General features: G+C 41.7%; 2 protein-coding genes across 8 annotated transcripts in view; both read left to right on the top strand.

The window, feature by feature from the left end:
* The first annotated feature begins 3,311 nt into the window (after nt 1-3,311).
* On the top strand, nt 3,312-12,668 carry PSMD12 (proteasome 26S subunit, non-ATPase 12). Of its 3 annotated transcripts, none has more exons than XM_054221188.1 (11): nt 3,312-3,489; nt 5,259-5,318; nt 5,563-5,691; nt 7,064-7,171; nt 8,084-8,188; nt 8,643-8,792; nt 8,957-9,091; nt 9,648-9,760; nt 10,147-10,321; nt 10,837-10,983; nt 12,224-12,668. In XM_054221188.1, exons 1-11 carry the CDS (start codon nt 3,382-3,384, stop codon nt 12,431-12,433), a joined length of 1,440 nt encoding a protein of 479 aa, XP_054077163.1. In that variant the 5' UTR covers nt 3,312-3,381; the 3' UTR covers nt 12,434-12,668. The 3 variants fall into 3 exon arrangements, with proteins under 3 accessions (XP_054077163.1, XP_054077165.1, XP_054077164.1); XM_054221189.1 differs by having other exon boundaries at nt 3,314-3,489; nt 10,837-10,914; XM_054221190.1 differs by lacking the exon at nt 12,224-12,668 and having other exon boundaries at nt 3,313-3,489; nt 10,782-10,907.
* A 6,770-nt stretch (nt 12,669-19,438) lies between these two features.
* HELZ (helicase with zinc finger) overlaps nt 19,439-26,031 on the top strand; it is a 90,161-nt gene continuing 83,568 nt past the window's right edge. For all 5 annotated transcript variants that reach the window (XM_054221187.1, XM_054221185.1, XM_054221186.1 and 2 more), the window contains exon 1: nt 19,439-19,781. Coding sequence is in view for 1 of the 5 variants with exons in the window: in XM_054221185.1 (XP_054077160.1) it covers nt 19,775-19,781 (7 nt within the window). In the remaining 4 variants the exon portion in view is untranslated. The remainder of the gene's footprint in view (nt 19,782-26,031) is intronic.

Raw genomic sequence — 26,031 nt, 5'->3', positions numbered from 1 at the left:
CACGCAGAAAGTTCAGTGAAAAAGCGCCTCCTTGCTAGTTGAACAACAAAGCCACAACCGTTTTAGGAGGCCTCTTTTTTTCTTCTCCTCCCCCGCCCCCCTCCCCCCCGGCAATTTGTTAGTTAAATTGGTTTTAAATATGCTTGGGTTTTGTGTTCTTCAGAGCAATTATGCATTATTAAGTTACAAGTTGATATGCACAGGAACCCAATTCTGAAACGCTGAGAAACTCCAACTGTTACACAACCTCAGGTAAATCATAAAATATTCATATTGCTGATTCTCCTGTCTTCCAAATGGCTATAAAGCATGTATCGCAGAGAAGCACTGTGACAGTAATAGAAGGCACTATACAGATAATGGTAAAATATAAATCAGCATTTAAATATAAATTATTTGCAAAAATAGAAGTGATGAAATAGCAGATTTGGGACAGTTAAAGATGAATTCAGGCCTACAATGAAACATGTGTTTCATAATAAGAAAGTGCAAAACCCCTCATGTTTTCATTGGTTCTGAATGTACATTTCAGAGCTATGTATATAATTTTTATCCCAGAGCGGACACAGTGCCATCTCCTGGAGCTAACAACATAACTTTTCTGTTCCATTGCAATAATGGCACAATATTTCACACACTCTCCCTTTCTAGTGAAGTGCAAACACCTACACAAAGAAAAAGAAAATCTGGGAGCTCTGTTAGTAGTCTGGGTTTTCAACTGAGGTATGAACAATGTGATTAATGAGACTTCTATCTCGAATCTGACAACAGCCATTGATAAATATCCAAACTGTAGCTATAATTCATAGTGTTGGAAGTATATGTTCCTGAAACTTCTATGCAAAATAGCGAAAGCAAGGCAATACCTGTGATATTATCTATAGATGAGAGGTAATCCAAATTCAGATCTAAAACATCTTCAGCTTTAAGTGATTTGATAGTGGTTTTGCTCATTAGGAACAGTATCTCTGGATTTCTGCTGAAAACCAGTGTAAAAAAAAAGAACTTCGTTGCGTAGGACCTTGATGCTACCCAATTTTAGGCAGACATTGATTTAAATAAAAGCAGGAGAAAGACGTAAACTAGTTTATTACCTATTACAGGCTTTAACAAAAACCAAACCTTACAGCTCTGTTTAAAATAATAAAGCATGCAGATCTGTGTAAAGAAAGTAGTGTGTCAAATCCAGAAGGTACTTAAAATGGAAACCAAAATTACTTCCATACCTATAGCGAGACATTCTTCAGTCACCCCATACTTATTGCCAGAGGCAGTCTTGTGCTGTCTGCGCATACACATGGAGGAAAAAAACAATGATCACAGCAATACCCTTACAACTCCCTCTAGGATTTCTGTCCTGGGACTCTCTACAAAGCATGCTTACCAAATGCTTCTAGGGAACATGCTGAGAGAGAAAATGTCTAGCTCCAGCTAGCCAGGAAGTTTCTGCCAAGCATGCCTCAGTTTTGGTTCTTTGTTTCCTGTGAATTGTCAGAAACCATTACTCTTACCTCTGCAACATGGTCTCAATGATCAGTTGTAAAAATAAGACATTTTTCACTCATCTTTCACTTTTGACCTGGGGGGAAAAAAGCCATATGTTAAATCATGCTGAACATTAAGTCCAGATGGTCTTGGGTCAGCAGAATGTCACTTCACAATAAGAGACAGTAAAAGTCAAGTTATTTCTCCAGGTATTTTGCTAAGGCCTTTTGAATAAGAATTTAGTGGGTTTTTTGAGTCCTTCATGAAGTCTACATTGAAGGCAAAAGCTGCCTCCTTGTCTCTCAGCATACCTATGTAGGTAAAGGAAGATAACAGTTGCAATATGCATTAATATTCCTCTTCCACTCACTGTCTGAATCAAAATTACTGTGTATGGGAATACGTTCAATTAGATTAGTGTCTGACTTTTAACTTCCCTGAAAGCCATCACTGTCTATCCATGGACTGTAAAAATATACTAATGTTACAACAAGCTAAATTCAAAATGAGTATTCAAAGCTATGTAAAAATTTGTAAATCACCAGAGTTAGGAAAGAACATCTCATACACTCTCTATGATACATGTATGAATTTTCAGTACTTAGATCAATTAATAACTAAAAATTATTAAGGATAATGGATAAATTCTGTTACTAGACTTTTAAAATCAAGTTTGAATTCAAATAGAAAGTGACTAGAAGTCCATGGTCTGTGCTGCGCTAATTGGAAAGCATGTATCGGACACAATTCCAAAATACATTGTTATAGCTCTGAATTCACTTAATTGAATTAATCTGAATTTACACCAGTGTAGCAGATGTAGTAACTCAGTCTTAATTCTGTAAACAAAAGATTTAAAACAGTTATCTCAAATACCCTTTTGACACATTAACCTGTTGTTATGTATGCAGTATAGTCATAAAGTAACATAACACAAAATGTAATTTCCTTGTAACTTATTTTTTCAGGGAGTCTTAAGTAACATCCAAAGATATAAGGCATTCACTGATCAGTATTTCCTTATGAGTTGTTTGCTTGCAAATATCAGTGAGTTTCTCTGAATTTCTCCAGTGAATGAAACTTGTGTTGGAATGGGAGACGTTGGCAATCTATAACCACAAGTATTGCACCAACATCTCACAACAACTTATCAAACACCATGATGGCGCAACACTGTCTAAAATCAGGGTCCTTGTGCTCTTAAGAAACATTGTGTCTCCTACCTTTTCCCCATCTCTCCAGCAATGCAGGATTAAGAGACTTTTGGCTGGGACATGAGCTACATTGAAATCACCACAGAGAAATCACCAGCTACCACAAGTCCAGTCCTCCACTGAGGCCGTACTGCGGTGCGGCCTGCCACGGCAACATGGCATGGTTCTCTCAAAATGTGGGGAAACGGCATAAAAACACGATCCTACTGGCTCACCGCCCTGGGACCGTATCAAGGTCTCAAGCCCTTGACACACAAGGTAGGAGCAACACCTTGGCTGTGGTGACTGTGCCGAGAACCTACGCCCCTGCTGAGGCAGAAGGCCGCAGGGCAAGCTGAGGGCCGTGACTGGCCTCCATGGGGAAGTCACTGCCCCACATCTGGCACCAGCTGCCCCTTCCCGGGGGTCCCCCCAGCCCGGGGCACGGCTCCACGCGAGCCAAGCCAGCGCTCAGCGGCGGCGGGGCGGCCGAAAGCCGCGGAAGGGGCCGACCCCCTCAGACATGGCGCGCCCCCTGAGCCCCGGCCCGCCCCGGGTCCTGAGGCGGCCGGAGGTGGCTCCGTCAGCGCCTGTGTGGCGCGGCGCGGGGGCTTTCCACGGGGCTGTCCCGGCCGCGCCTGCGCGCAGAGCTTGGCTGCTTCCGGTGTGTGTTCGCAGGGGGACGCGGAGCGGAGCCGGGGAGATGGCGGAGGGTGGCGCGGAGCGGGCCGACGGCCGCATCGTGAAAATGGAGGTGGATTACAGCGCGACGGTGGACCAGCGGCTGCCCGAGTGCGAGCGGCTGGCGCAGGTGAGGGGAAGGGGAGAGCCCGGCGGTGCGAATGGGCTGAGTCATGGCGTGGGGCGCGCTAGGCCGCGTTCGGGAGGCGGCCCGGTGGCGGGGGGACGCGCGGCGCGACGTGCAGCCGCCTCCTGTCACCCGATGGGGTGCTGAGGGGTCCGGGGCTCGGGCCCTTATTGGGGAAGGGCGGAAGAAGGGGCTGCTCTGCCGTTCCGCGGGCAGTGTGCGGCCGGGCGGGCAGCAGGGTGGTGAGGGAGGCGAGAGGAGATGTCAGAGTGCAGCCGCGCGGGTAAGGGGACAGGAAGGCCCGAGTCCACCAGAGGGGACGTGGCTTTTCCCTGCTGCCGCTTTCCATGGGCAGCGCGGCTGGGTAGACATGTAGGTGGTTGTTCATCCTAGGACTGCTGTGCGCCAAAGCTGCCTTCGTGTCATTGGTCCTGTGTCAGGTTAGAGAGGCAGCGCTTTGTATGCTTCTGACTCGCTTTTGTACGTGCCCCAAAAGACTGGAATGGAGGGCCAGAGCCATGGCAGGCTGATAGGGTGTCTGGCATCTGCTGAGCAAACGTGAATGTGTGCCCAGCCATAGATGGCCACAGAATGTCTAGTTTATTTGGATTGTAGAGGTAATCGTGCATATGGTGTATCATAAGGTTTCTTTTATGGACTTGTTCTGTAGCAGAGATTTTTATGCATCTCAGACCTCAGACAGATTGGGTTTGCTGTTATGTTCTGTCCCAATAGGATGGCATTGGATTCTTTACATGCTGCAGATACTCTTGCTTGATCCACGTGCCTCCTTGTGATAGACATGTTGTACTACGTAGCACATTGTAGGATTCTGAAGGTAGTAGCCTTAAGAGAAGAAAATTGCATCTTACGCTATCTTAAGACTGTATTGTATGGAGAGTAGGCACAGGTGTTTTATCACACAGGCACAGCTCTGCGTAGGTATGGACACTGTGACCATGTTTCATTGCTGCATAACATGTAAATTTTGTGGCAGTAAGAGCACATCCTTGAACAACCATTGTGCATGGTTTAAAAGATTTCAGTAGGTTAGATATGTTTTAGAAACAAATTTAATTTTTTCTTTTTTGTTACTGATTTTCTATTTGCTAACCTTTTTTTGCAGCCTCGCAGGTGTCATGGGCTGTTACAAATTCTCTCATATTAATGTTTTTTACAAGATATTTGCTAGGAATTACAACTTGGGACTAAAAGTACGTTGTGGTATCTTTAACTCCTCCAAAAAAAGGCAGATATAGTTGTCAAAACCCAAAAAGCAGGACTATTATACTTTCAGGCTTAGACTGTAAAGCATATAGTTTATGCTTTCTATAATATGCTGTAATTAAGATACGATGAATGTGGATGAAAGTCATAGTAAAACAATTTTTTGGCCAAGGCATCCAATTGCATATCTGTTCTCACTTAAAGCTTTGTTTTGGCTAGGAAAGAAATCAGTCTTCCATCTGGCTCAGTGAATGTGAGCTAACCAAACCTGTCTGAAACTTGCTAGGTTTCTCGCTCGAGACAGACAACTTATAGCATGTATTAGGCAAAAATGGAACTAGTACCTTTCCAGTTTAATCTATGTGTAGAACCATATATTTAAAATTAGTGCTATGTCTGTTTCTTTTTTTAAGGAATAAAATACTTAAAAATGAGCGTACAGGCTAGTCTTACGTTTTTTTTCTTATGTGAGAATTAGAGCTGCAATCAATTTAAACTAAGTTGTTTCTTCACTTATGGTGGTAATTCTTTGCTTATGACATTAGGAAGGAAGATTGCAAGAAGTAATCGAAAACCTTCTCTCCTTGGAAAAACAAACACGAACGGTAAGTAGCATATGGTGTGCAACATTTATTCTGGGTTGTCCTACACACCCCCTTGTTCCATTGCCTTAAAGTCATGAAGGGAAATGGAGTATCAGTCTTTCTCTTCTGTTGTTCTTTTCTTTAAAAAGAAAATCAATGAGGCTAGATATAATCAGTATTTTTTCCCTTTGTACAATAGAAGTGCAAGCGATAGAGGTCTGCAGGTTGTTTAACCCATCACTAATATGCTGATTCTTTGTTACAGGCATCTGATATGGTCTCCACATCCCGTATCTTAGTTGCTATAGTGAAAATGTGTTATGAAGCTAAAGACTGGGATGCTCTTAATGAAAATATTATTCTTCTATCGAAGAGAAGAAGTCAGTTAAAACAGGTGAATTTAATCCTTTGAAACAAAAAAATAAAATTATATTTGGAGCTGTATTATGTATCTGATTCCACCTCGTGCGTAGGGACTTTCCTGACTTTGTAGCACCTCCCAGAATTAGCATCTGTTGACATTTTTCGGTAGCCATGATGAAAACCAATAATGAAACCGATGTCTGGAATTAGTCTGTCTTCCCCTTGTGCCTGATCTCTGTGTGGTCCAGCTTGCCATTGTTGGCAACACAGCTCTGACCTTTCTTCTTTCAGTGCATTCAAGTGCTTTTAGACGGCAGTTCATCTTTACACTCTTCTGCAGTCTGTATTGTAGACATATCTTTAATTTTTCATGTTCACATGAGGTGTATATTGAACAGAGTCATTGCAATTTATTGTGATCAAGTAAGGGGTATGCTTTACATGCTTGCTTTTGAAACTGTCGTACTCTGGAATTCAGTTCTGTCTAAGAAATTGGCTGTCAGAATAGCTGAAGGCACAGGCATTTAAGAAGGTACAAAGTTTATTGCGCTGTGTGTTTAGTTTGACTTAATTAGAAGTTAGCAACAGGTAATGTTAATGGCATCATTGCTTTAGGAAGAAAAAGGTTACCTACTTTTTAATGTGCAGAAACATTAGGAGTTTGTATAAAAGGGGAATACAGTTTAGTTCTCTTACTTGCACAAACTGTGGCTGAAGACTTGTATCATTTCAGCTGAATTTGCTTCTTGAGGAAGAAGTTCCTAGAAGTTCCATTCTGTTTTTTTTTTTTTTAGAAGTAGGTTATTTAGTAATAATTGTAATAGTTTTGTCAGCATTGTTACCAGAAGAACATATTCCATTACCTGTGCTTGCCACTGAAGGATGCTAGCTTATTAGTGCCTACTTGGGAATATGCGGAGATGGAAAAGCATCAGTCAGAAATAATTACCCCTCTTCCTTCCCTTCCCGAAAAATCTACAGGTGTCCTAAAGCAAAAGGCTAGTGCACACACTGCAGAGAAGATGTACCTTCCCTTTAGCCGTGCAGGGATTGGGGCAAACAGATAAGTTTTGTCCGTCCATGTGAGAGCTGTGTGGATTTGGCAGAAGAGGGGTACTACTTTTCAAGAGAGAACCACATGGGATGAATTGAGTATCACTGGAAAAACTGAGAAGAAAGAAATGAGAGGACAGCATTTATTAACTTCTAGCATCAGTTGCTGGCATAATTTTACACATTTTTATGAATCAGAGTGATTAGATGTATGTTGCGTGCTTTTTGTTGAGATGAGTCTCTTTAGTTTGGTATGCAATTATTTAGTACTTATCTCTGAGTGTTATAGTTTGAATGTGTTTGAGAAATCTAAAAACACAGTATGTTTTTCTCTTCTGTTACTGTACTAGGCAGTTGCTAAAATGGTCCAGCAGTGCTGCACTTACGTTGAAGACATCACAGACTTACCAGTCAAACTGCGCTTAATTGACACGTTGCGTATGGTTACAGAAGGAAAAGTAAGATTTTGTTTTAAGACTGAATGTCTAAAAGGTAGAATAAAAATGTTCACCTTCTTTAAAAGCATAGCTTAATATTATTTTCTAAGCTTGTTCAAAAAAGAGGAAAAGTATATTTTTAAATTAACCCAAGAAGTCAAGTAGTGCATTTCTTTCCAAAAGACTGCAAATACTTTCCAGATTTCACATTTAAATAATTTGCTGAAACACTGGTCATATTTCCATGACGTAGATATTTCAGAGTTCTAAAATGTCGTTTGATTTTAACTTTTTAAAATGTTATGTATTTGAAGTTGTTAGAGAAACGAGCAGTTTAGTTTAATTTCTCCTGGGCTTAGCAAGGCGTTACATACAGTTACGGTAACGGTAACCAGAAGGTGATATCAAAGCATTATACCAAGTTAATTACTTACATAGTATTCTTTTTACTTAAAGAAAATAAACAATTCTGCGTTAAGGCAAATTTGTATTACTGTTGTGGCCTTTGCCAGTTCAAAGTCTAAATTGTTACTAATCAAGTATTGCTGATTTATGGATGGTTAGGAGTGAGTGAAATAATGACAACAATAGTACTTAGTATGCGTGAACCATTGGTATTAACTTCATACCTGTTTCAATATATTTTAGCAGACGAAATATCTAATACTTCATTCCTTTTGTGTTTGCTTAAACAATGGTAGATGAATTTAGACATTGTTTTTTAGATTAATTTGGTCCAAATACTTCCAGTGTGTCAACTGTCCATCATATTTTATCTGTGTATGTTGTGGATAGTATCAGTATCGTATAGGCATACACAAGGAATTAATTAGTTGTATGAAAACATCCAATATAAGTCTTAGGGGGGTTGTGGTCTTAGAGTTTGCACTCCGTAGAAAATTCCAATGTTTAAAATACTACTTCTGGTTTCAGATATATGTGGAAATTGAACGTGCTCGCCTGACAAAGACACTTGCAACAATAAAAGAACAGAATGGTGAAGTGAAAGAAGCTGCCTCTATTCTGCAAGAATTGCAGGTAACACACCACAGAACTCAAAATTGCGTCAGCCATAAAACTTAATCCTGACCGCTCTTAGTTTATTGTTTAGAACTTAATCAGGTACGTCTGCAGAAATGCCTGGAACGAGATAAACTCTTATTAGTGGAAGTGTAATTCAGTTTTAACTGCTTTTGTTAGTATTGGGGTTAGGTTACATAGAGTGTTTCTCATTTGGAAAAGAGATTTCAACTCTCTAGGTAGTGCACTGAGTTTAGTGTTAGTGGATTCTTCCGGTGTAAGTGGGGGCTATAATTTCAAATTGAATAACCTTTTCTCCATTTTCACTTGCTGTGGAATAGCTGTTTTTTTCTGGTGTTTTGGTGGGCTTTTTTTGTTTTCCCCACCCTGACAACCTTCCACTCTTCTTGCACAGTTAAGACTTCATTTGATTTGACTTTGACAGTGTTAAATAGTTACATCTTCATTTTAGGTGGAAACCTATGGTTCAATGGAAAAGAAAGAACGTGTAGAATTTATCTTGGAGCAGATGAGACTCTGTCTAGCTGTAAAAGACTACATTCGGACTCAAATTATCAGCAAAAAAATTAATACAAAATTTTTTCAAGAAGAAAACACAGAAGTAAGTCATTGGAGGATTCTTCCTCTCCCCATCCCAATTTTAGTCTGACGTGCTTCTCTTCAGGTTCAAGTGTATTTGAATCCCTCTGTTTTGTGGTGTCCAGTTGGATTTAATTTACGTGGTTCATGGAGCTGTATTAATTTTACTGTTTGATACTCTTTCAGAAACTAAAGTTGAAATACTACAACTTAATGATCCAGCTGGATCAACATGAAGGCTCCTACCTCTCCATCTGTAAGCACTATAGAGCCATTTATGATACTCCCTGTATCCAGGCTGAAAGTGAAAAGTGGCAGCAGGTAAAAAAACATCACATCCCAAATGTCTGTATTTTCATGTGGCAAATACCCATTTCGTTACCAGATCAATTTACAGCAGATTAAATAGCTCATCAGTCTGTTGTGCGGAGGTTTTTTTAATGGCTGTATTAACAAATTGGTTAGTTGAAAACAGATACAATAAAGTTGATTTCAAATGAACATTTATAACTTACATCATCGTTTTATTGTCTTTGAAATCTTGAGAATGTCTGTTTTATAGAAGTGCAGAAATTAGAAACAGCTGTGCAAGTGTGGTCTAAATGATACTGTTGTGTATGCAGTACAGATGTTACACGTTTGAAAAGATTTTTTTTTTCATGTATGTATTTTAAATACTACAATTTTAGTTAAGCTGAGTCAATTTAAATGTATCACTGTGAATGGGGGTTTGTTTCTGCAAGGTGACATCAGTTTCACCTTAACTTCTTAATATGCTGGGCTTAAGCCTTTTAGATATTAAACTCTAAGCTCTCGGAGCAGTGTTTTCAATTCCTCTAATTATGGAAGAAACCTCACACTCTTTCCTCTTAAACAGGCACTGAAGAGCGTTGTTCTTTATGTTATTCTTTCACCTTACGACAATGAGCAGTCTGATTTGGTGCACAGAATTAGTAGTGACAAAAAGCTAGAGGAAATCCCGAAGTATAAGTAAGTATTCTTTCTAATAAACAATTCTTAGGTAAAAGAAAAAGTGTCTTTGAAACTAGCTCTGCAAGTGAAATCTGTTGACACCGAGCCTGGTGTAAGCATCTCAGAATTTAATGGTGTGTGAAAAATACTGCAAAATTTTCATGATTGTGCAAGTTCTACATTAAAATAAATGTCTCTTTGTAAGAGAAAGATCTTGATTAGAAACACGGTCTGACTTCAGCTGCTCCCTGATTGTGTGATGTATTACAGAGTGTATTCATGAAGAACAATGAATATTAATGGTAATAAAATTAAAACATGTAAAATTATTTCTTTGATCTATTTAAGTATGAAATGAGCCTTATTAATACAGGATTGTAAATCAAGTTTATTAAACCATTTAGAGACCTCCTAAAACTGTTTACCACCATGGAATTGATGCGATGGACTGCCCTAGTTGAAGAATATGGGAAAGAATTGAGAGAAGGATCCCTCGACAGTCCTGCAACAGATGTTTTTGGCTGTACGGAGGAGGGTGAAAGGAGATGGAAAGATTTAAAGAATAGAGTTGTAGAACATGTGAGTATGGCTGTCTTTAAGCATTAGCTATGCATTCAGTGCCTCAACTAAAAATGCTTTGCGCTTGCCATATTTTAGTTACAAAGAGAAACAAAAAGTGTATGTAGAAAGGCAGCAGACAACTTGCCTTTCCCGCGGTGTTATATGAGCAAATAAAATGTTGAAAATATATCTTTATTATAGATAGGCATTTGGCATAGTTGCCAGAAAAAAGAGCATATTGCACTCAAATTGTGAGATTTAGCATTCTCATTTCAATAGAGCAGAAACTTGAAAGTCTTGCTTTGTATTAAGTTCATAATCAGTTGACTTAATTACTTAATGATTTGTCATGTAGAGACTTTTATACATTTTACAAGCGAAAGAACTTTCACAACTCCCTCGTTAGCCTTATGCTGGACTGCGTTAGAGCACTATAGCTCCTAATCTGCTTTTAACATTGACTTTTATATTTTTGCAGCCTGCTTCAATTATATTTTGCACATAACCCTCTACTCTGAACACTTTTATTCCAGAATATTAGAATAATGGCTAAATATTATACCAGAATTACAATGAAGAGAATGGCACAGCTGCTGGATCTGTCCGTTGATGTAAGTGTTCCTTTGCTTATCCTTATAAACGGCACGAAGTGTATGTGTGCATGCGTTTGTGGCAAAAATGTAAGTATTCAGCAGAGTGACGTTCTCTTTTAATATGAATTTGAGTTCTCTTTAGCTTAAGAAGGTCTAAGTGGTCTGATAGATCATCATTGCATTGTTTTACAGACAGTGCACAAAGACATAGCATTGCAGAAATACACTGCTTGGTACAAAATTCTTAGGGTTTATGCTTGTGTGTTTATGAGTGTTCCTGGATATACCTTTTGTTATTTTATCTCTGTATATCTGTCTTTGTGTTATCCTTGCAGCTCCCCTACCTTCATCCTTAGTATTAATTCCCCTCTTCCTGTTACCAGCTCTTAGCAGGAGGCCAGATAGACAGGGAGCATTAAGAGAACTTGGTTGGTTGTGTTCTTTTATGAGAAGTAGCATAAAATGCTGTTGGGACTAATAGTATTAATCCAAATATTTGACACTTTACTAGGCAATACAAAGATTTGAGTGTATTTTCATGCCTTTCTGGGAGTTAGAAAACTGTTTTTTAACCCAGGCAGAACTCAATGTCTTGACGGATGTGCCCATGGCAAAAGCTGCTCTTAAAAATTCATTTATATTCAAGGTCTTACTGAAATGCTAGAGCTGCTTGTCTTGTGTTTCGGTGTTAAAAAGCTCTTGTCAGTGGGATTAAAACTGACTGAAGATACAAGGTTTCTCACCTTTAAATGCCCCTGTTTGTAGATGGTTGCGCTTTGGGAACTGGGGTGGGGTTGTCTTCCTGTCATCCCCCTTTGTGTTTTCAAGAGCTTTCCAAAGAGATTCATGCATTATGGCAGATTGGTGTTTCAACTGCAAATGAAAAGGTTTACCCTGCTGTCTTTTAATCAAATCTGCTCTTTTCCACAAACTCGGAATAAACCTTTTTTGACAGCGGTCAGTAATTCACACGGATTTTCCTCTGCCTTGCTTGTCAGATGGCTTGTTCTAATATCGGTGTAGCCAAGTACTCCAAAGTATAAAAGTCTGTTGATGTAGTATATTAAACATGATTAACATGACCAGATACAGGTCAAATGGGGAAAAAAAAAAAGTTTTTTAATAGATTGTGCTAACACCTTGCAGTGCGAACACGTGTAACATTCAAGTATTGTGCATTTTTTTAAGTACAATATTACTACAGCTGTATTTCTGTTACGTATAAAGAAAATCTTGTTCCCTGTGCTTTAATGCTGTTTGGGAGGAATTCTGATGTTTTGGAGATATAAATGCTATTTTCTTGACTTAGTGCTGTTTGTCTTTGCAGGAGTCGGAGGAGTTCCTGTCTAACCTGGTAGTGAATAAGACCATCTTTGCTAAAGTAGACAGGCTGGCAGGAATTATCAATTTCCAGAGGCCTAAGGACCCCAACAATATCCTCAATGACTGGTCTCACAAGCTCAACTCACTAATGGCCCTAGTTAACAAAACCACACATCTCATTGCCAAAGAGGAGATGATACATAACCTGCAGTAAGGTGCCTCAATAATTGCAGTGCTTTTAAAGAAGGCATTAAATCTTCATAATAGAGACTATTATTACAGTGTGTATATGGTTTGTTTTCTCCCTGTCAAGCCTTCCTGGTCTAAAATGTAGAACATAATTCTGAAATTCCTGTTGACACTTATGTTCCCTTGATTATTCATTCAGTTGTTAAATGTTTTTGCTACAGTTGGTGAAAGAACATAATAAAACTATATTGCCTGTATAATAGTAGTCTTGTGATTTCTTTTCCATGTGTACTTTTATCTATCCAACACGTAATTCTGTGGTTGTTGCATTACAGGACTACATTTGAGACTGTGATTGAGATGATATTCTGTAAATAATAAAATCCTAGGGTTTTACAGTAGCAGGCACTGAGGTAACTTACAATGATAATATTATAATGTTTTGTCAAGAGAGTGTTTGAACAAAATTCTGCACGTGCATACTTAAGAACAATGCTACTTCTTGTGGTTTGGGAGCACAGATAGGCTTTACTAATTAATTCTGAGCTGACTGAGAAATCTACCTGAATCTTGTCTGCTTGCTGCAACTCACGAATTTTCACTGTTTTGTAAGTTCCAGTTTGTAATGGCTACAATAGCAATTATGCAATTAACGAAGACAGTACTTCAAAGCTGCTGCTTCTCATAATTGAGCGTGTTATATTCACACAAGATAACATCCTATTATTTGCTTTAACCTACTTGTAATGGAGGGAAGCTGTCCCCATGTCTCCCTGTTCTTTTAAGAAATTAAAAATAGCACGAATAGTATAGTAAGAGTCAATGGGACTTTTGTTGAATTTGCTCTAGTTTTTACTAATTTTTAATGCTAGCCATAACTAACTATTCTGTTCATAACTGATTAGGTAGAGATTATAATTGCAAATGGTGTATTGTCTCTTTCAAAGCACACTGAACTTCATTCAGACTCAACGCTCTTAGCACAGGTAATTACCATATGAATACGCAGTAAGTCAGGGAACTTTAGACAGTGATTTTGAGCGAGAGAAGTCTGGAAGGGCCAGGAAAAGATGGAAGCTTCTAAGGAGTGATTTGCATTTGAAATGTAGACTTTAGACATAGCTTAAGGGAAACTCGGGAATGTCATTTCGGAGGCTTTTAACTTTATTGAGCCATATCAATCCAGCTCGCTGCATTTAAGCAACAAAAAAGCAGCTGAACTACCAGCGAGTGAAGGGAGAAAGAGGAGCAGACTCTTTAGAATGCATAGAATGCTTGCCGTCTAACTTCTTACGTTGTATTATAACCAAATTTTACGAGTTCTATAAGATCTTGTCATAGTCATGTCTGAGGAGGGGATGTGCTGCTCTTGGCAAGGCTAGCCTTAGTAGCGTAAGCAAAACAGCAAACCAAGCAGCAGCTAGGATAATGAGCAAAGTAACTTCTGTTTTGACCTCGTTAGCAGCAAAATTAAATCTTCTGGAAACGGAGGCCAGAGATATCAGAAAGGGAACAGTGGGTCATCAGGTGAAGTGGGAACTTACCTCTCCCTGTTCTTAGAATCATAAACGTTTTTCTTCCGTTTGCAAATCTGTTCTGGAATCTACAACCCCAACCCCCAAGCTTATGGACTCTGTGACTTAGACCAGATGAGAGATACTGGACCTGTTTGCCCAGCAAACCCTCTTTTCCTCCTCATCCTACGGTAGAATGGTTCACCGGTTCCCTGGCCCTACTTTCTGGGGTTCTTGCGGATCCTGCTCCCTTTCTGGTGTAGCTACATCCCCCTCTGCTGCCTTTGTTTGCGCTTAGAGCATGAGTTCGGTGGAGAGAGGAGGTGGTTTCTCCCCCCTGCCAACTACCTTTTGCTGTCAGCAGTGGAAAGAACACGGAAGCACTCTCCTCTTTCAAGAGCCCAGGTATCTTAAAACTCAATTCAGAAGGATTATGAAGGTTCGCTCTCACGGTCTGTTTTCATACCAAAGATCCACAATGATCAAGCTTTTTGCCTTTTGGTCCAAAATAGATTTTTGTCCTCGCTGAGTTCACTTACAGCACCTTCGTCTTGGTTTGACGACATACTGCCCAAGGCAAACTCCCTTCTGAACTCTGTCCTCAGAGCAAGGTAGATCTGTTGTGCACCTAGAACCCCCTGCCACGAGCAAGAGTCCCTCGGGGCTTCCCTCCCCATGCATCGCAACATCAGAACAGGAATTTTAAAACAAAGTTGTAGAATTATTAGCCTGTAGGGTAAGTCCGAGTGAATGGAAAAGAATCTGTTCATTTAGCCTGGAGTTTGGTTTTTTTTGTTTTGTTTCATTTTGTTGGCAGACGACTATTAATGAAAATGAAAGGAGTGTAGCTGGAGCCTCTCTGGAAAAGGTTGCCACATCCAGGTTGCTAGGAAAAACGACAAGCTGTAAAGTTTTGGTGCTAGTTCATCTCAAGAATACAGATTTATGTCAGATGGAACTCCTCCATGAGCAATTTAAAGGTCACCATAAAGGCATGCCAGCTGCTTTTAAAAATTGCACTGAAATTGAAGATCTTTGATCTTGACAATATGGGATCAAACCATTGCATTAATCTGAACTGTGTAGTTCCTATCTCCTCAAGGTACCCTCAGCATCCCTTCTTGCTGTTTGCTTCTCAACACTCTCATTTTGTGGATCAAAGGAAAAATGAATTAGTTTGAATATTACTTGCTCTAGAAATTGTGTATGTTTGAAGAGTCTGCATTGAAGAAATGTTATCCTTGGATAATTATGAAGTAAGATTAAAGTTGAGATCATCTGTTCATTAGAGGACTCTGGAGTAATTCCAGGGGAATTTTCATGCTGTGGAAAATCAAAACTTGCTTCTCTTCAGCCTAATAATCAGACAGTAACGGATGCCTAGAAACAGTTTGCTTTATTGTTTAGTAAGACTAAGAATTACTGTTGCTATCTAACCTCAGGTCTGCCACTGACTTGTTTGTGGCAGAGGGTAAACCACTTAATTTCTGTTAGTTTCCCATGATTGCTGCTTCTGAGGGAGTTCAAAAATTTGTAAAGGTCCAGTGTGCTAAGACAATAAAAACATTGCTTCTATTACTGCAATCAGTCTGGAACTTCTATTGAGAAAGGCCTCCTGTTTTGTTTCTCAGAGATGAAAACTGCTCGAGATGCCTGCTGGGACCTTAGGCTGCAGGGTCAGGGAGGCAATTTGGTGCTGAATGTATTCTATTATGTGCTTATTACTTTTATGTGTTAATTGCAATGGTTTTTCCTGTATTCTGAAGTTAGACATCAGGAGCGGAGCTGATTGAAATCGGGCTTTCTGTATTGGAATTCAGGAAACGCCACTTCCCAGAAACAGGAGTGAACTTTATCATAGATAATAAAACTGGTTTTCTGAATTTCCTGTGAAAGCAAAAGTCCAAGGAGAAAGGAGAAAAAGCAGTGGCGTCAGTTTGAAATAATGAAAATAGTTTTGTTTTGAAAATGGAGAAACCAAGCCATAGCTGTTGATTCCAAGTGTGCAGCTCGTGGGCAAGCCAGGACCCTAGGGCTTTTTGGCTACCAGCTCTGTATTAGCCCCGAAGCAAGCGAGGGTTTCTGAGTTCCCAACTCTTCCAGAATCTGTGCCACACCTTTCAGAGCTCTGCTCAGATTTGAGCGTCGTGGCAGGGAGCCTAGCAGCCCGGAGTGGCCCCAGGTTTTCAAACTCCTGCTTTTTGGCAGGGAGCCTAGATCCTCCGAGGACCTGGGCACGGCTCTTCACCTCACAGAGCAGGGAGAAGCCCTGTGAACAGTCATGATTTCAAGAATCCTGACTTAAGGGCAGGGAGACGGGATGTGGCGGTGCCTTCTGTACAGGGCTTCCTTGCAGTTACGATCCCGGGGAGGTTGGGCTTTCTACACTTCCAGCAGGGAATTGCAATTTTCAGATCTGAAAGGTTTTGAAATCTTAAAAAAAAAATGTAAAAGTGGGATTTAATTTGGTATGCCTGCATTTGTTGCAGTTTTTGTTTTGTTTTGTTTTTCCTCTTTCCATTATAACAAGTCCCTAGAAATATCACTGTTAGGCTTTTGAGGATTGAGTCCTGTCAAGTCTCACGATGCTGAGCAGAGATCCATTGGTTTTGTTCCTACCTCGTGCCTCCCCATTGTGCCTCTGGCATTTCTTGCATTCGCAACGTATACTCGTGCTTTCCTTCTGCTCCCAGCCTCCGTGTGACCGGCTGCTCCTGGTCTCCTTGGGCAGAAGAGTGAGTGTGCTGCCATCAGTGCAACCCCCCCGTTCCTCAGCAGAAGCCCAGCACTGTGAGCTCGCCTCTTGTCGTGAAATCCCATTAATGAGCATAGCACATGGGGATTCCGGGAACTTAAGAAGTCTGGACAATTCTGGAAACGCAAGCCAGTAGTCAGCACATAACACATCTGTTTCTGTGGCCAGCCCACGCTGAGCGAAGACCTGGCTTGTCAACTCAGCCTGGAGAGTTGAGTGATGTGTTTGATTGCAGAGGTTGGAAACCAAAATTGCAGCTTCCAGTGGGGCAATACACATCAAGGAGAGAGAGAAACATATCTCATGGAGTCCCTCCCACAGTAGCAGCTAATATTATAAGCTTATTTCCTTAAATTACCCTCTAATACTGTATGGAAACGTGTCAATAAAAGCCACAAGTCTCTCTCTTCCCATGTAGCGTATAACTGGTTGCCAGCGGCAGGCTCTGCTTTCTGTGCTGTCATAACAGAAATGGCTCTAAAACTAAAGTTCAATTATATTAAGGCCCTTTGGATTTGGGATCTCATCCCTTAGGCCGGTTGCTACATGATTTGCACTTTGAGCAGAATTTCCACAGTTAATGAGTGCTTGGAGCCCAAATTTGTTTTGTACCAACAGTCCTCATCTTTCTATCTGGTAAGACAGACTATGAATGAGCTTGGAGGGGGCACCACATGGAAACAATACAGTTATTCCAGTACCGCAGGCTCCGTGGCAGGACTCGAACAAAACAGTGCTTGGCAGCCAACCCCAGCCCAGAGCTGCTGGCTCCCTCGGTGCCCTCTGGCATGTCCACTTGGGCTTTCTGCAATACAATTAACCCATCTACAAAATACGGTAAAACCTACTCCATATGGGGGCTAAGGGGTTTAAATTAAGTAACAAGATAATAAAACCCAGTGGGTGTAAGGGCACGGTCTCCATATTGTGTTTTATATACAGCACTTCTTCTGAGACTGGGGATTCCCCTGCTGCCACAGGCTTTCCCGGCTCCTTTCTGGGCTGTTCCTACAATGCCGAGCTGCCGTATTTTTACAGCAGTCGTCGCCTTTCAGTACTTTTAGCCTAAGAACTTTAAAACAGCAGAGACAGATAGGAAAAAGCAGGAAAAATGGTGTCTGTCCTTGAACCAGTCCTTCCCCCTATAGCTCAGTCAGTAGCCACACAATTTTTTTCCTAGTGCATTTCCTAAAGAAATACTGTCAGAACAAATGGTCTCAGAAGTTAACGACAGCTTATGTGAAAAATAAACCCAGTAAATTTGTCTCACCCTGAACTGAACTCCAGAGGATATATGCATATTTTTAGATATATACATACACGTACAAAACTCACTCAAGAGTTCAGTTTTTTAAAAATTATTCATTTTTTAAAAATTATAGTTTATTTTAAAGAAAACCTTCCTTGCATTTTGTAACAGAAAAATGTATCGGTAATACAAAAGCTCACCAAGACCCAAGCACAACTCAGCTCCAAAAGAAAAGTACTAATTCCACCTCGACAACCCCAACTGAATGATACGCAAAGTCAGTTAGATCCTAAACATGGTTTCGCCTTTATCTGCTTCACCTTGCACGGTGCCCACGGGAAACACCCGAGTGTCACAGCATGCCCTCCAGGCTCGCTGGGGACCGTGTCCCCTGCAGGCGGCCGGGGGCCTCCTGAAATGGTGTCTCCTGGGTTGGGGCTGGGACTAACCCCGCTCCCCTCCGGCACGGCCGCTGGTAAGGCAATGGAAGAGTCCACTACGCTCCCAACCCTATTTCTGAAGTTGAATTGAAAAGTGGACTGACTTCAGTCTGAGGCTGCACATGCAAAGGATTTCTTTAAATTTATTTCCGTCTGCATTTACATTTTTGCAAGGCGCTCTCTCTTTATAAACACATCACTGATGAATATTGAAAATACTCTTTGGGCACAAGTATCTTCTTGCAGTGGCAATGCATCAGAGGCTTGGCTGGTGGTTATTCTTCAAAGAGTTAGGAGGCGTTAAATGTAAATTTAAATATAAATGTATTTAGGAAAATCCAATACTAAAATGATCTGGATCTTATAATTATTTTAATTAAAGTAGAAGGAAAAGTTGTTAGAAACATCAGAATCCTGTCTTGTTGATAAACTTGATTAAGATGCTGAATTAAGCTGCTTTCCCCAATTTCTGGTCCACTTTGCCCAAGAGGGCCGACGCAGCGTGAGGGGAACCCATCCGTGGCAGCTGAGCCGGCATCGCCTTCAAAAAGCCGGTTTGCAAAACAGCGCCGGTGTTAAGAATTGATTGCCAAACATTTTGAAAACACGGCTAAGAGGGAAGATTACTCCCTGAAAATAAAACTGTTAGGCAAAGCAGTTTCGGGGATTCACGGGCAGCCAGACACGCGTTACCAACAGTCCTTGGGCAAGAGCAGATGGGGTTGTCCCAACATCCATGTGCGGTGTCAGCTCGTCCATCACCTGCCCGCGGCCTTCGTGCACGGACCCACGTTCCTGCGAGTTTCTTTACGGGAAGTAACTTTTTTTTATATATTAAAAACAAAAAACAAACAAATAAAAACAAAAAACCCCACAAAACCAAAAAACACAGGTGCAGAGTAACGGCGAGGGTAAAACCCTGTATTTTCAGCACTTCGTCTCCCAGCTTACCGGCCGGGACCTCCTCTCCGCGTGTGCGCAGCTCACCCCGCGTTACGGCGGCGGCTCCGCGGGCGCGCAGCGCGGCTCCCCGCGGCGGGCAGCGCTCCGGCCGGCGCCCCCCGGGCTGGGCAGCGGCTGCGCGCCTGGAGAGGCGCCGACACCCTCCCCGGGAAAGGGGAGGGGGCGAAAAAAGAGGGGGGGGGAAGAAAAGAAGGAACCCCCCCCGCCCCCAGAGGTTGCCGGTTTCCAGCGCAAGCGGCGCGGCTGTGCGCCCTCACGTGAGGGGAGAGCTGCGGGCCGTGGCTGCCCCCGCCTGCCGCCGCCTCCCTTCACACTGCCCCGGGTCCCGGTCCCCGTCCCGTCCCCTCCGCCTTCCGCCGCCGGGCCGGGAGGAGGGCGGGGGAGGGCTTTCCCACAATGCTTTGTGGGGACGTTGACAAGTGGATCCAAGATGGCGTAGAAAGTAATGACAGGTAAGTCAGGACTTCCCCGTTCGCCCCCCGCGGGGGCCGAGGGCGGCCGGGCCCGGCCGGAGAGGGCTCCGGGGAGGCCTCGGGGGATCCTCGGTGCCCTGCAGCCGGCCTAGCGGCCGAGCGGGGGCTGCCGGCCGGGCCGGAGGCTGAGCGGTGCCGGCTGGAGAGGGCCCTGTGTCTGCGGAGGGGCCTGCAGCGGCAGCCGCCCCGGGGCTGTTTAGGGGCGGGCTGGGCCGGAGCCCCGGGGGCTGCCGCGCTCTCCCGGCGGCCCGCAGCCGGCGGCGGGCGGGCCGGAGCGGCCCCGGGCCCGGCGCGGCGGGGGCAGGCGGAGGGGGCAGCCTGGAGAGCCGGAGGTGCCGTGCGGAACCCCGGCTCCCCCCGGCTCCGGGGGTGCTCCGGCGGGGAGGGCGGTGGGGGGGTGCCGAGGGTGGGAGTCAGCTTTGTTTTTGTACCGGGCGGGGCGGGAGGGGACGGCCAGCGACAGCCAGGAAATAACAATAATAAAATAGAAGTAAAAAAAAAAAAAAAAAAAACCAAAAAAAAAAAGCAAAACAAACAAAAACGGTTTAGGTAGGGTTTGTTGAAGGATGGAAAAATAAATTGGAAGAATTTAACAGCTGTTGTAAAATTAACCCTCGGAGCAATGAAGGCTTGGCAGATAAGCTGATATTTTTGTTTTCTGCAGGAAGGCTTTGTCAGGGCCGAGTGGCTGGAAGTTGAGAGGTCTGACAGAGATCCTGAGATCACCTTTAATACAATGCAACTGTTGTGAAACTGAAAATAGGAGAGTTTATACTGCAGGTTGCCATGCAGTCCTCCCGATGGAGACTGTACATATATATATATATTTTTAGGACAAATCCCCAAGTAGGAGAAGCATATATGTTAGCCCTCCTGGGGTGGATCGTGTCCTTTTATTAGTTTCCAGTTGAGTGAAGTTGTTTGGCTTCCATGCGTTGTTAATCAAACTGTTGTTGTTTGATTATAATAACCTGATTAAACATATCATTGATGGAAATTAAGAAATAACTGCAGGGAAACGGTTGCAAGGATGCTTTCCAATTAATGACAAAATGAGTAAGAGATAACAAGATAATAGGATTTTTGCATTATCAGAGGTACAGCAAGCTTGAGATGAAGTTTTAAAGTAACATAATGTATTTTGCTTTTCGTTGAAGAAATACAACTGAATTCTTCTAAGACACAAAAATGTCCTAAAAATGAAGTTCCCCATTGATAGATTGAATGCATCACGGCTGGTCTTGTTGGGATGGTTTGGATTGTTGGGGTCTTCTAATGTTCTTAGTGCATAGTGTAATTGAAACAAGGCAAAGGATAAAATACCCCCTTTTATTTATTTTAAGGAAAGACACATTCCTTTGTAAAAATGAAAAAAGCCCCTCCATATTAAATGAAGTGATACTTGGCACGTTTGTATTATTTCCCAAGAGTGCCTGGTAGAACAGGGAGGTTTTAAAATAATATGTTTTAAATTCAGTTGTTTCAGTACTTTTGAGTCATAGCAGATTATGAATGAAAACTCTGGGGTTTTTTAAATGGCAAAGCTTCTTTAATTGGGGCAGTCCAGGGAGGGTGGGCAGCTTGCTGGGCCTTGGTAGCGAGGAGCTGATTTTGAACATGCAGCTGAAACTTAGATGAGGGGAGAGCGTGAAAGTGACCACCGCGTTCCCTCCCCCTCCTCGGGATGCAAACCGAGGGATTCGCTCTGAGGTGAATCAGACTTTGGTAGGATTGGCTTTTACAGTGCAGAAATTGTGAGTGGGGAGAGCCGAGTTAAGCTTTTTTTTGTGTTGAACTTTAATTAGCAGAACAGTTTATTGGTAAGTGAAGGAACATCTTGTGTGTTATTACTGATAAAATTGGGTTCTCTTTGTAATTTGTTATGAAAGCGGAAATTTTATTTTCCCTCGATGAAATCACATTTCTTTTATCACTCCTCACCTCCATGATTTTTTTTGACTTACCAAATGCACGGCATGTATCTCCTGTCCTTTAATTCATATGGACACTGTGCCTTTTTAAGTGAGCCAGATGAACTTTTCTATGACAGAGGCTTATTAAAGGGACAGCCCGAGGACTTGAAAGGTTGTAATAGCTGGTTTTGTTGGGGTTTGGGGGGTTTATTTTGTTTTGGGTTTGTTTTTTTTTTGGGGGGGGGGTAGTGGTGGTGTGATGTTTTTGTTTCTCCACAGCAGACTAAAAATTAAAGGGAGATGTGGAAGTAGCACCTTGATCTGTGATTTGTCCCAGTTTTGCTTCTTGATCTCTCATGGGGGATCCTTTCCCTTTGTGAATTCTCATTGATTTTAGAGAAGTTTCTCCTGGGATTTGGGATTAGTAGATCTGGTTGCGGGAGAACGGCTGTAGTCTAGAGAGAACTTCTGCTCAAAGGTTAGATTCGTGGAGACATTCCCATCTCAAAAAATGTAAGTAACAGTGTCTAGAAGGTTTGAAGAGGTAATGTTTCCAAGGGGACAGGGTACAGGCCTAGTGCTTAAGAGATCTGGACAGCCTGATGCAAATCGCTTCACCTGCTTATGCTTCCTTTTGAAGGAATTTAAAATAGGAATAGTGAATCTTAGCAACTTGGGAAGAGTCTTGACGCCTGTGGATGAAAGAGGCTATGTAAGAGCTAGGTAATATTATTACTAATGTTTTCCAACTCTGTTAATTTAGTAGTCTGATGAAATATTTTCTCCAACGTTGGCAATTATTTTTGTTACTAAAATCCCCTTTGCAATTATAGTTGGATGTTCTTTTTGACTTTCAGCGTGTTTTTTTCCTTTTTATTCATTGTTTACTGCCATCTTACATTTGCTACTGCACTTTATTCTAGGTGTTTTCATTTTAGTAATGGCAGAAGCAATTGCTGGAGCAATTCAGATTATTATTTGAAAGCCCTTGAATCTTTCACCTCACTGGCATTCCTTCGTGAGGTCAGTGGTACACAGATAGGCCTGGTAGCAGGAGTGAAATCTAAATTAGAAGAGTCTTTTGTAATAATTTGGATCCCGTCCCCTGTGTACAGCCTGAATAACTAGGGAAAGCCATGGGAGCTGGCTTGGAGAATGAGAAGGAAGGATGGCGTCACTCTGCTCTACCTTAGGGATAGAGTTGTTGGGCAGCTGGCATTCCCCTTGCCTTGGGCATCAGTAGGCCAAGAATCCCAGTAAACGTGAATCCTGTCCTTTTTTCCTAGCGTTGTTAAAGGCTTCTTCCTGGAAGTGGATCCCCAGCGTTCCTCTTTCTGCAAGGTTGCAAGTGGCTCATCGTGGGGGAGAAAATAGCAAATTTTGTGTTCCTGATCTTCTCTCCTGCTGGCCTATCATAGCTGTTTGATCATTTCTCACTTCTTTTGTTGAGGCCCTAAGGCGAGTTCCCATTACCAGCACATGGTATATGTATTTCTCCCCTTTAAATGGGAGTATTATGGGTTAGATTATCAGAAAAAACAAAACCTTCCTTTTTTTGTTCTTGTCCGTCTTGCTATTTCTTCTGTGGCCTTTGGCAGTAGTCAGCACTTGGGTTTATGTATATATATTAATGTCATACATTTAAAGACATCGTATTTCATGTGTTTAATTTCTTGCTCCCTTTGGTAGACCTCTGTGATTGTCATTCTTTTTTCATCAAGGAATAAAAGAGAGAGAATATTAAAAAAGTGACTTCTTTCCAAAAGTCTGCACACAGTGCTAGGATGAAGGAGTGCTTGGTCTTCTGGAGATTTTGACTAGGAAAGTAAATGCTTGGTTTCTTCTAGTATTTGTTTTTTGATGGGGGAAGAAAATAACTAAACTTTATAGATAGTGAAATTGGGAGCCTGCAAGGTCAGACCGCTCTACGGAGACAGGCCAGCTTCTGGTGATCTTATTATGGTGGTATTGATATGTAACTCAAGTTCCTTATTCAAAAACAGTCTCGCTTACTGAGCTTTCATCTTCTCTTTGCACAAATGTTTACAACATGAGGCTTCAACCAGAAGCAATCACTCATGTCTGAGAAACATAGAAAAGTGAATATTACTGTAGGAAAGGAAGTGCTTAGAAATTTAAGCAGGGAGATTGTAATTACCCATGGATGAGAATTTGTTTTTCTGTTGCGTTTCCATTGCACTGCTACTTGAAGTTAAAGCATACTTGATGTGGCCATAACATAATATACAACTATTTCTCTATAATTTTATATGCAAATTCATTGTCATAAATTCAATAGAAACGCACTAGTTATTTATCCAGTCTTCTCTCAAAATAACAAATTGCAGACTTATTGCAGGAAAGCAAGATAAGAAATCATAGATTTCAATCTTTTTTTCTTCTTAAATGTAATTTTACTACACTGAGAGGTTCCATTTCATGACTAAAAAGTTTGAGTGGCTACTGTGGTCCCATCCTACTTCTGAAAGAGTACAAACTATCAAATTTTCTAAGTGGCATGGAGTCTTTGTCAGATGTCAGAAGATTTCTACTGTAGCAAAAAGGTAGTTTAGAATTAGCCACGCTGACCTGTACAGCTTTTCCAGGAAGCAGCACACACACAGTGCTGCTGGGTTGGTAGCAAGAGTTTTTTGTAAAAGATGTTTTGAAGATGTTACTGTAAACTGTTGTGCGATTTGTTTCTGTTAGTCTCAGGAAGTACTACTTGCATGAAGAATGATGTGACTGAGGTTTTGAATCTTTGGCCTATGTGTCGTCTGAGGAAATACATTTCATGATCTCTCCACTTCGTAAGCAGCAGGAAGGCTAATGATTCTCAGAGCTGTATTGACTAAAAATTGGAAGAAAAAGATGAGTAGAATTATGTTAGGTACAGAATTTTGACTGTTGGAGTGGCAGGAAGTGAAGGGTAGAAATGTGAGCAATGTGTGGATTCATCGGAGCTGGTTTTATGGTAGTTAGGGTAAGTGTTATTTAGCAATGATCTTTCAGTCTGTGAATTTCACAGGGTGGGTTTTTTTTTTGTAGTTATATATAGCAAAATACTGTATTCATCAAAACAGTAAAAATTACACTGCTAAAATATGCTTAGAAGGTCTTTCAGAGCCCTCCAGACCCCATGGCAAGAGAGAAATACATAACACAACTAGAGCTGTTTTTGAGAATCTTGGATGTTAGTAGTGCGGCACGAGTGTTTAATTTGCTGGAAAATATTTAGTGGTTCAGCAAACCAAGAAAGTAGCAAATCTTTGTGGACATAATAAATGCAGAATGCCACAAATGAAAAGCATAGTGGTTTTGGCAGCATATAAAATAATGCTTCTTCCTTATATACCTTTTCACTCAATGTAAGATAATCTGTATTTTTGTAAGCGAAAATTTTGTTTTCTTCTGGGGTAATTTTGGGGGGATGGGGACAGGCGGTGTGCTTCTGTTCCCGAGTAATGTTCCTTCGCTCCTCTTAGCTGAATTCCCCATCAACTAGCTGGTATTCCCGAATGCTGTTGACCGGGCACGAGAGCTGCCTTGCATCTGAGCCGCTGCCATCTCGGGAGCCAGAATTTGTTGGGCTTTTCTCATTGTCTACATGGGGAGGTCGTTAAGGGGAATGTTTTTTAGCATACTTCTGAATCTGCGCTCACGCAATGCAATGTTGTAGCCGAGTGCTGTGGGTATTTTATTGAAGTGATGGTTTTGATTACAGTTGTTTGTGCTAATGGTTTTGAGGTAACTGTACTCTGGCCCTATCTGAAGACACTCACACGTTTGGAATGGTGCAGGACATTTGTTTTGTCGTTTGAACTGACTGATATTAGTTGGCTGCAGTTTTGTTTATATTTGTTTGGCTGGGCTACACAACGCTTTTCTTCTTCCGAAGTTTTGTGAGAGTTATGCCATTAACCACAGTAGGATCGTTACTCATTCCTGCTGATGTCTGTTCTTTGAGTGGGGTTTAAAATACGTGACCTCTAATGTTCATTTCAAAAGGAATGAGTAGGGTGAACGCCGCTGGGAAACTTGTCTTTTGGATACAAGTTATGGCGTTGCCCATAGGGTTTGCTGTGTGAGGAGAACTTGGGAATTCATATTCTATTCTCAGGAGACGTCTAAAAATTGAACCTGTTGGTAGTATCATGTTTGTGCATTTGAGGAGAGGAAGCAGGGATGTTATAAAAGCTTTATCTGGATGCAGAAGGGTTAATATCGTTAAAATACGGAGTTACAAGACAACTCCCCAAAGCAGACTTAGCTATATTATGCCAAATTATTTGAAGCACAGTCATGTAAAAATGAAT

Source organism: Rissa tridactyla, chromosome 15, assembly GCF_028500815.1.
Source record: "Rissa tridactyla isolate bRisTri1 chromosome 15, bRisTri1.patW.cur.20221130, whole genome shotgun sequence".
Taxonomy (NCBI): Eukaryota; Metazoa; Chordata; class Aves; order Charadriiformes; family Laridae; genus Rissa; species Rissa tridactyla.
This window is presented reverse-complemented; position numbering and strand designations above follow the sequence as displayed.